Source organism: Chaetura pelagica, unplaced genomic scaffold (assembly GCF_000747805.2).
Source record: "Chaetura pelagica isolate M959 unplaced genomic scaffold, ChaPel_1.0 scaffold137, whole genome shotgun sequence".
In the NCBI taxonomy this organism is placed as follows: domain Eukaryota; kingdom Metazoa; phylum Chordata; class Aves; order Apodiformes; family Apodidae; genus Chaetura; species Chaetura pelagica.
Window position 1 is genome coordinate 2,481,750 of NW_009953947.1, and position 11,338 is coordinate 2,493,087.

Below are 11,338 nucleotides of genomic sequence, written 5' to 3' on the forward strand. Positions count from 1 at the left end.
TTTTTTTTTTTTTTTTTTAATTTTTAAACCAGAAAATAAGAAGGCCAAAGAGTTGAAAAGGAAGCAAGAGTGTGCCTTTATCACGAACATATAACTTTATGGCTGATATATTTACACATCTGCTTTTTAAGGGAAAAATAAAATTACTTGTTCACACAAGATCCTAGACAATATTTAGATCTTCTTTCATTCCAACAGAATGGATGCTGTTTTAGAGAAAATATAATTGATAACAGTAAATTTTATGCAAAATTACATACAACCAGATCTTCTTCCATAAAACCCAAATTCTTATTATTGATTTTTTCAATATAATAAAAAGATAAAAATAGAAACACAAACTGAGTGCTGAATCTAGACCCGATCTTGCTAACTATAGTGGACAACAGTAGTTTTTCATGTGGAATTCTGAATTTAATGGAAGACAATGAAGAGATAACTGGACATCTACACCATGTGCACATCTAGAATCACATGAGTGCAAAAGGACCAAGTCTGATGAGGCAGCTTTTGAATTTGTGAAGTGATTAATAACTTAACATAGGCTTAAGAAGACGAGATTCACAAACTGTCAGTGAACTCTTATTATTACCTGACTTTCTTACAACCTGGTGCATCATCAGAACATTCATATTAGGTTCCTAAATTTAGATAATAAAAATTTACAATAGGGCCACATGATTGTGTGATCAAATGGGTTTTCAGGAGCCAAATATGAGCTCAGGTACATCAGCCTGAGGTGCAGCCTCAGTGCAAAGTGCATGGGTTAGACAGCACCAGAATGGGATGACAGCCTGTTCCCAGAATTTCAGCTGTGCAGCAAACATAAATTCAAAAGTACACAAAACACTGAAGAAATTTATCAAAGATGTTATCTTCCATTTGACATCTCTCAGTTTTTCAGTTTTTCACTGTGAGGGTGACAGAGCACTGGAATAGGTTGCCCAGAGAGGTTGTGGAGTCTCCTTCTCTGGAGACATTCAAAACCTGCCTGGACATGTTCCTGTGTGATCTACTGCAGATGATCCTGCTCTAGCGGGGGGTTGGACTAGATGACCTTCAGAGGCTCCTTCCAACCCCAACTGCTCTGTGACTCTATACCCAAAGTGAAAACCAAAGACCTGCAGATGTCTATGTAAGGAGGAAGTGTGTGGTCCCTGTTTCTTCCTATTGCCCATTAAGGGACTCTAGATACTTAGTTCAGATGTGCGTGCCCACTGATGTTAACTTATGGACAAGTAAATGCCACTTTAGATGCCTGAAAAGCCCTTAAAATATACTGGAGATCATTATAAAGTTTTGGTAACTGATCCCTCTTACTTTCTTTAAGCAGTAAGAGAAATTTATCTGTGGGAATTAGTACTTATTCAGACATTGGTGTTCTGCTTTGACACATGACTACAAGCAAGGAATGCGACATGATTCTCTCCAATTGACTTTCTTACAGGGTCATGGCAATTTTGTGTTCCTGTGAGAACCATGGAAAAAATGAGAGATGTAATCTACCATCTAACGTTGTCATGCTTTCGGTGCATCATGTTTATAGCAGTTTTGTGTGTGACAGAAAGGACAGCTGAGTCCTGTTTTCACTCAGGTCATGTTCCACTTTCTATACATACAAATAAATTGTCTTTATATAAAATAACATTCTAATCAAAAGAATGCTATATACATATATAAAATATGTAATAATAATAAATTGCATTTTTCCAGCCAAAGACTGGTTTCAAACTAACACTGCCTAAAAGTCAAGCAAGTTCAGCAACTACTGGATTTCTCCTTCAGCTCAGTTAACACTGATGTGGTAGAAACCATCTCAACCAACTGATCCAAATCCCACATATGCTGAGTTTTGAGCATTAGGAATATGCTTCTTGCATTTTACAGGGAGTTGAACCAGCTTAGGAGTGATGTTTTTAATTCTGCTTCCTAAAAATATTTGCTAAGCAGTAATCTGAATAAAACCAGTCAGGGCCACATTCTAACTCCTTATTTTATTAAGATGAAACACGAAGACTCAGCTAAACTCAAGAAAAGCTGTGTTGTCAGGATTTTGGGAACACCTTTACAAATTACTTTACATTACATAGCACTTACCATTCACTATTCAGCGTAATAAATAAAATAAATAAAAGAAAAAAAATCAGGTCAGAGTCTTTTCATGTTTCAATTCTGGCTACGTGATCTCCAAAAATATCTTTATTGTAAACTTGTATGTTATCTGTTGCAGTTTCTGTTTCCCTCCATTGCCACTGTCATGCTTCTATTAAAAAAATATTAAATGTTTTTCAAACAAGTATTTAAATACCCCAAATTACCTTGAATCTTCTTATCAAACACTCTTGTTTTTTCAACCTTGTGTTCTTGCCTCCTCTTTCTGAACAATCATTGTAAGAAAGCTTGAAATGATAATTAGATCTGAATATCAGTAAAAAATTACTTTAAATATGTAATGCTTTGGCTACTTGAAGTCTAAAAAAGGAACATGGTACCTTGTCACAGTGTTATGCAGCAGGGTGTACTTTCCCTTCAGCTCAGCTACTCTCGCTTCTGTGATTTTTCCAACAGAACATAGCTATGGAAGGGAAACAGACAGTTATGAAATCTCCTAAACTCTAATATTTTCTTTCTGCTGCAACTTTTTTATAACTATAATTGGCAGCCTTTTAGTTTCTACAGTCTTTGGTAACACACCAACTCAAACACAGAACCAAATTGAATACACAGATGAAAAAATACTTATTTACATTACAATTCAAAGCAAAAATATAAGAATGTAAAGAATGTGCCTGTGACAACTACAGTGCTACCCACACTACCATTATTCTCTGATTTTCTGTATGAATAAATATTTTATTATAATTCTGTCTTGACTTTGAACTCAGGCTCTAAATTACCTTTTTTCCACATTGCTTAGCTGGTTCAGTTTTGGTATATAGCAGCTGGGCTGAGCAGGTGAAACTGAGGTCTGGTTTGTGCTAAATTGGTGCCTCCACAGGCAACATGAAGTCTGATGAGGCAGCTTTTGAATTTGTGAAGTGATTAATAACTTAACATAGGCTTAAGAAGACGAGATTCACAAACTGTCAGTGAACTCTTATTATTACCTGACTTTCTTACAACCTGGTGCATCATCAGAACATTCATATTAGGTTCCTAAATTTAGATAATAAAAATTTACAATAGGGCCACATGATTGTGTGATCAAATGGGTTTTCAGGAGCCAAATATGAGCTCAGGTACATCAGCCTGAGGTGCAGCCTCAGTGCAAAGTGCATGGGTTAGACAGCACCAGAATGGGATGACAGCCTGTTCCCAGAATTTCAGCTGTGCAGCAAACATAAATTCAAAAGTACACAAAACACTGAAGAAATTTATCAAAGATGTTATCTTCCATTTGACATCTCTCAGTTTTTCAGTTTTTCACTGTGAGGGTGACAGAGCACTGGAATAGGTTGCCCAGAGAGGTTGTGGAGTCTCCTTCTCTGGAGACATTCAAAACCTGCCTGGACATGTTCCTGTGTGATCTACTGCAGATGATCCTGCTCTAGCGGGGGGTTGGACTAGATGACCTTCAGAGGCTCCTTCCAACCCCAACTGCTCTGTGACTCTATACCCTAAGTGAAAACCAAAGACCTGCAGATGTCTATGTAAGGAGGAAGTGTGTGGTCCCTGTTTCTTCCTATTGCCCATTAAGGGACTCTAGATACTTAGTTCAGATGTGCGTGCCCACTGATGTTAACTTATGGACAAGTAAATGCCACTTTAGATGCCTGAAAAGCCCTTAAAATATACTGGAGATCATTATAAAGTTTTGGTAACTGATCCCTCTTACTTTCTTTAAGCAGTAAGAGAAATTTATCTGTGGGAATTAGTACTTATTCAGACATTGGTGTTCTGCTTTGACACATGACTACAAGCAAGGAATGCGACATGATTCTCTCCAATTGACTTTCTTACAGGGTCATGGCAATTTTGTGTTCCTGTGAGAACCATGGAAAAAATGAGAGATGTAATCTACCATCTAACGTTGTCATGCTTTCGGTGCATCATGTTTATAGCAGTTTTGTGTGTGACAGAAAGGACAGCTGAGTCCTGTTTTCACTCAGGTCATGTTCCACTTTCTATACATACAAATAAATTGTCTTTATATAAAATAACATTCTAATCAAAAGAATGCTATATACATATATAAAATATGTAATAATAATAAATTGCATTTTTCCAGCCAAAGACTGGTTTCAAACTAACACTGCCTAAAAGTCAAGCAAGTTCAGCAACTACTGGATTTCTCCTTCAGCTCAGTTAACACTGATGTGGTAGAAACCATCTCAACCAACTGATCCAAATCCCACATATGCTGAGTTTTGAGCATTAGGAATATGCTTCTTGCATTTTACAGGGAGTTGAACCAGCTTAGGAGTGATGTTTTTAATTCTGCTTCCTAAAAATATTTGCTAAGCAGTAATCTGAATAAAACCAGTCAGGGCCACATTCTAACTCCTTATTTTATTAAGATGAAACACGAAGACTCAGCTAAACTCAAGAAAAGCTGTGTTGTCAGGATTTTGGGAACACCTTTACAAATTACTTTACATTACATAGCACTTACCATTCACTATTCAGCGTAATAAATAAAATAAATAAAAGAAAAAAAATCAGGTCAGAGTCTTTTCATGTTTCAATTCTGGCTACGTGATCTCCAAAAATATCTTTATTGTAAACTTGTATGTTATCTGTTGCAGTTTCTGTTTCCCTCCATTGCCACTGTCATGCTTCTATTAAAAAAATATTAAATGTTTTTCAAACAAGTATTTAAATACCCCAAATTACCTTGAATCTTCTTATCAAACACTCTTGTTTTTTCAACCTTGTGTTCTTGCCTCCTCTTTCTGAACAATCATTGTAAGAAAGCTTGAAATGATAATTAGATCTGAATATCAGTAAAAAATTACTTTAAATATGTAATGCTTTGGCTACTTGAAGTCTAAAAAAGGAACATGGTACCTTGTCACAGTGTTATGCAGCAGGGTGTACTTTCCCTTCAGCTCAGCTACTCTCGCTTCTGTGATTTTTCCAACAGAACATAGCTATGGAAGGGAAACAGACAGTTATGAAATCTCCTAAACTCTAATATTTTCTTTCTGCTGCAACTTTTTTATAACTATAATTGGCAGCCTTTTAGTTTCTACAGTCTTTGGTAACACACCAACTCAAACACAGAACCAAATTGAATACACAGATGAAAAAATACTTATTTACATTACAATTCAAAGCAAAAATATAAGAATGTAAAGAATGTGCCTGTGACAACTACAGTGCTACCCACACTACCATTATTCTCTGATTTTCTGTATGAATAAATATTTTATTATAATTCTGTCTTGACTTTGAACTCAGGCTCTAAATTACCTTTTTTCCACATTGCTTAGCTGGTTCAGTTTTGGTATATAGCAGCTGGGCTGAGCAGGTGAAACTGAGGTCTGGTTTGTGCTAAATTGGTGCCTCCACAGGCAACATGGTTGTAAAAATTGGAGCTGGGCTCAAGCTAGATCATCCTCAGGTTATAAACATGTTGCTTTACACACCTGTGAAGGCATTTCAGCAAAACACACTCCATGTACGTAGTACTAAAATACTTGTATGTGTGTGATGCAGCATATCCATCTCTGAGGTGATTCCTCAGCTGTCTTGAGGACAGTAATTTGGCCTAATTAACCAGTTCTTCTTAATATAAATAGGACTAGGAGCCAAATTTTGCCACAGGGAAATAACACAGCAGCAAGATGACAGTATCTCCTGGGATACATCTTTAGAAAAACCTTTTCTTTCCCTTTCTTGGTTACAGGTAAGGAGAACTAGGTAAGGTGGTCTGGCTCTAAGTCCACAGTTTGCCCTTTTGGGGCAACAAGTCAAATCTGCAACTTCTATGGGAACCTGCCAAGAAATGTGGTTGTGCAGATCTGAAATACGAAACAAAATTACTACAGCACCAGGAAAATCCCAGAAGTTATACTTCTACACTTACGTATGACACAGCCACCAGAGAAGGGCCTTTTGATGAACTAAGGGCCACTTAAGAGATCCATATGTGGGCTATTCTGTACATTCTCATTTCTTGAATATCAAAGAGAAACTGTTTGGAACCAGTCAAGAAGCAGAACCCAAGTGAACATGCCAGAGGAAGTATAGATTTTGTTGATAGCTATTGGATTTAAGTATTTTTTTAAGATCCACTGCAGAATATTTCATGGTAGCAAAGACAACCTTTGCTGTCTGCAGCCCTGAGAAAAGGAAAGCAGATCTGTCTTTCATTTTTATTTGGATAAGATTAAAGATAAGCAGCTCTCACATGTTTATTTTTGCATCCCTTATGATCCAAATATACTGTTCACTGAAGTTCCCAATGCTAATTAGCTCTTCTGTGAGAAAGAAAGTATTTCCCTATCTAACCCTATTATTTCTTTGCCTGTAGGAATAGTTGTCCTATCTGGGTGGCACCTCCTAATTGTTCTTTTCCACGTTTATCTGTTCTGTACCTCTGAGCTTCACACTGCTTAGCTTCTCACTTCAGATTTAAGCCATGTTTGACAATGTTTCCATAGACATAAACTTGCTTGTCCTTGAGGCTGTGTCTTCTTCTATGCATCCATAAGCTTTTTATACATTTTACACTTAATTTCTCAGTTCAGTTCAGTGCAAAGAGCTCTGTTCCAAAAACTTCTGGTTCTATACAATGTGAAGACATAGCTTTGAGGACTACATATGACATAGCTTAACCACTATGTCAAAGCAAGTGAGACTTCTGTGAAAAGTATCATCACCAGATAGTTTCTATTGCCAAAACTTTATCTGCCACCAGAGAGTCAATGCTGGGCTACCCTGATCCCAGGATTTGTTATTAAAGCCCAGCACACTGTTTTCTCCAAGATTATTGGGAAGGCAGAAGGGAAAGAAAGAGGCAACAGCTTGCAGGGAAGAAATAATTGTGGAAGAAAGGAGGAAAAGCATGAGCCTACTGTTGAAAAATCCCAATATTTGTCATTATAAAACCAGATGAGAAATGATGCTCCTGATATACAGATATATAATGCTTTCCAGGCTGCCTTTCCCACTGTGTGATAGTGGGTGATGTGTAAATGAAGTGAAACTCAGAAGTGATTTTAACTGAATCAATGGTTGCTCCCAGAAATTCACAGAATGCCTAGAACAGGGCTAGCAATTGTTTTTCTTACACACATCTATCATGCTGAGGAATAGCAGATATCCAGTCCCAGAACAGATTGCCTGTTGATAACAGAAATTAGGAATAGGATTACAATGACAGTAGGTACCCCCTTGGACCTGGAACTACAGTTGTGCAGTCCACAAAGTACGAGTAACATTTTTTTCAAAAGAAGGTGAAAATGAGCAGGGATCTATTCCCTGCCCATGCAGATTTGCATCTGCCTCTGACGTTCCATTCCAGATCATCTCCTCACATATTTTTAATACATTTTTATTTAAAGGAAAAACATCACTTAGTGGAGAAAAATATCAGCTACTAGGTTTCCCTCTAGCTATCAAAACAGCATTTGGAAAACTGTAATCAAAGGGCAACAATCCAGAGCAAATCTTTACTCATGAGGATAATTTTTCACTTACATAAACTGACTTAAATAGGGATACTTGAAAGAGTGAGCATTATTTCCCCAGCTAATGTTTTCTGAAACTTTGAGTCTTACCATACTACCTCCAAACCACAACATACAGAAATCACTGTTTGCAGTTTTGTTTATCTCCATTTGGCTTTAGAAGAAGCTGTTGGAATCAGAAATTAAATCGTGCCCCTAATTTCATGTGCCGGTGCTTACAACGGATTTTGTCCTGAATAGTAAATACAATCTAATGGGCATTCTGGGTCCATTTACCCTTTAAAAAAATCTGGTAAAGCTAATACTATTATCAATAGTAAAAAATAAATCAGACTGATGCAACTGAAATTTAAGCTCTGAACTGCTTGGCCAGTATATCTCTATAAAAAATATATTGTAGGCAGTGCCTTGAGTCCTAATGTGTTCCTTATCCTTAACTTAAATAGTCTTCCTTCCATGGGCTCACAGAGTTGCTCTGTTCTGAAACCAGGGAAATGGACAACAATTCTAATTTGACCTATAAAGCATTATATGGTATTATAATAATTATTTCTAAGTCAGAAGATTTACACTGATGTAAACAGTATAACACCACCAAAGAGCTTTAAACACATTTTCTGAATTTCTGGATGCCAGTTGCCTCTTTAAACTACAGCTATTGTATCTGGATCACAGATTTAACAGAGAAGTATATAAGAATTCTTGTAAGCAGATGCCATAATATAAAACACAGCTTTATTGTTCAAGTTCAGCATTAGATTTCTTATTTTAAATACCACAAGCTAAATTAGAGCTAGAATTCATAAATATTTCTTTTTACCTCTATTTATGAAGTTTGCAATAGATGAGTCAAATTTTCCTTTGAGAGTCTGTCTAATTTAAATTAGGTTCATCTTTGTCTTTACTATCATAAAAGGCATCTTTTAATTAAGTAACATTAATTATTAAATTGCACTAGAAAGAAAGGTTAATAATTTTATTCCTCTGTAGCTAGATGATGTCTGTTATGGGCACAGATGGAGTATTGTTCTTTCCTGGCTGTGTCATGGTAAAAATTACAGACTTCTAACATATATTAAGTACACAAATACATATAAATCCTGAGTATATGCACACTTTATTTCATTGACCTGCATCTACAGATTCTAAAGGTCCTACTCCATTTCATTTGATCAATAGAATCATAGAATCATAGAATCATTAAGGTTGGAAGGGATCTTAAAGATCATCAAGTTCCAACCCCCCTTCCACGAGCAGGGAACTCTACCAACTAGACCAGTAAGAAATGAGACACATGATCTGCAACAGCAGAGTAAATGCAGAATATCTGAGATGCATAATTAAAATCTGGACATTGATGAGATTATTTTAATTTTGTAAAAATGTTTGTATCTGTTATATCTACCAGTAATTTAAAAAAATTATACTACATACATAACACACAGCCTTAATTGTCTTGGATAAAGCTCAGAAGATTCCTATGAAATCTAGTTCAAGAGTCTTACAAAGAGTACTCCAAAAAACCCACCCAAAGCCAAAACTAAACCTCACCATGGCCTATCTTCCACATGTAACACAAGACTCTACTTATTACGTTTGACATCCTCTAATTGCTAATAATTGCAACATGAAAATCTGATGTAAGAAATCACCTACAATATTCCTAATGTTTTGGTTTTTTTAATGAGTCCTTTATAGACCACCCAACCAGGATGAAGAGACAGATGAAATACTCTGTAAGCAGCTGGGCAGAGAAGTTTCATGATATCTAGTCCTTGTTCTCATAGGGGACTTCAATTTATGACGTCTGCTGGGAATAAAACACAGCAGAGAGGAAACAGTCTGAGAGGTTCCTGGAGTGTGTGGAAGATAATGTCCTGAGACAGCTGGTGAGCCAACTAGGAAAGGCACCCTGCCAGACCTGCTGCTTGCAAACAGGGGTGGATGTGGCTGTTGGAGACTGTCTTGGGAAGAGTCATCAAGAAATGAGTTTTTGATTCTTAGAGAAGTAAGAAGCAGAGTTAGCTGAAGTGCCACCTTGTACATCTGAAGAGCAGAATCTGGCCTGTTTAGGGATCTGGTTGACGTGAGTCCCTTAGGAGGCAGTCCTGAAAGGCAAAGGAGTCTAGGAAAGCTGGATGGTCTTTGAGAAAGAAATCTTAAAGGCACAGGAGCAGGCCATCCCCATGTGCCAGAAGATGAGGAGGCAGGGAAGAAGATTGGCCTGGCAGAACAGAGAGCTTGGGTTGGAACTCAGGGATGACCTTTGGCACAAGGGGCAGGCCACTCAGGAGAACTACAAGAATGTTGTGAGGTTATTCAGGGACAAAAGTAGAAGGGCCAAAGCCCAACTAGAACTTAGTCTGGCTACTGCCATAAAAGATGATAAAGGATGCTTCTATAAGTACATTAGCAACAAAAGGAGAACTAAGGAGAATCTCCGTCCTTTATTGGATGTGAGGGAAAACACAGTAACAAAGGATAAGGAAAAGAATCAGGTACTTAATGTCTTCTTTGTCTCAGTCTTTAATAGTAAGTTCAGGTTGGGGGTACTCAGTCTATTGAGCTGAAAGAGAGAAGGAGCAGAACCAAGCCCTCATAATCCAAGGAGAAATTGTTAATGACCTTATACACCACATAGACACACACAGGTCTGTGAGGCTGAATGGGACCCTCCCAAGGGTAATGAGGGAGCACTCACCAAGCCACTTTGGTAAAGCCTTTGACACCACTTCCCACAGCATTCTCACACATAAACTGGCTTCTTATGCCTTAGACAGGTGTCTGCTTTGCTGGGTAAAAACGACTGCACTGCAACAGGCTGCCCAGGGAAGTGGTTGAGCCACCATCCCAGGACGTATGCAAAAGACGTGTAGGTTTAGTGCTTAGGGACATGGTTTAATGGTGGACTTGGCAGTGTTAGGTTGACAGATGGACTCAGGGATCTTAAAGGTCTTTTGTAACCTAAATGATTCTATGATCATTGGTAAAAACATGAGGTCAAGCAAGATATGTTTGCATAAGCTCTGAGTTAAACAAAAAAACAGTACACTTTGGCAGCAGTGACTGTAAAGAGTATTAGACCTTCCAGCTTGCAACCTTAGGGAAGTAAGCTTGCAAGTTAGTTCAAAAAAAGTAACAATTCAAAGAACTAACAAGTCAAAACAACTCCTAGCAAAATAGCCAACAGTATTTACATATGTCCATACACACACAAACATAACATTTCTAAATGAAGCTTTGTGTTAATTTTCTTGGGTCTATCTGATCTGTATGAGCCATGCGTTTATAAAAAAAAGCTGTGTACAAGACTAACATTCCAAGTTTAAAAAAGAAGTTACATTTCACTCCCCCTTCCAGAATTCCTTCCAGAATGCACTCAGAGTTCATTTTATTGCAGGGGTAAGAAAAACGGTGGTTGCCCTTGGCTCAACTCATTTTATTGCTACATTGAAAAGGAAAAGAATGAGTGAGAAGATAAAAAGGTGAGAAAACGAGATAGTGAATAGCAGTTGAGGGCTTTTTTTCTTTTTCTTTCCCCAGTCTTATTTTAACCATAATGCCTTGGAAATAACCGAGATCATTTTATTATACCAGTGATCTCAAATGTCAAGTTTGGAATATAGTTGGATAAAGAGCACGTATTCTTATACTGTTGAGTCTTCCAGTCTCTTTCCATGTCAGTTGTACTTAACTGTATTTTG

The 11,338-nt window shown here is 37.3% G+C and overlaps 1 protein-coding gene across 1 annotated transcript in view; it reads right to left on the minus strand.

The window, feature by feature from the left end:
- CCDC146 (coiled-coil domain containing 146) overlaps positions 1-4,053 on the minus strand; it is a 41,287-nt gene extending 37,234 nt beyond the window's left edge. The window contains exons 1-2 of the mRNA XM_010001806.1: positions 4,030-4,053; positions 2,493-2,575 (exon numbers count right to left, since the gene is read on the minus strand). Of these exons, the coding sequence (XP_010000108.1) occupies positions 2,493-2,575; positions 4,030-4,053 (107 nt within the window). The remainder of the gene's footprint in view (positions 1-2,492; positions 2,576-4,029) is intronic.
- Positions 4,054-11,338: the final 7,285 nt, after the last annotated feature.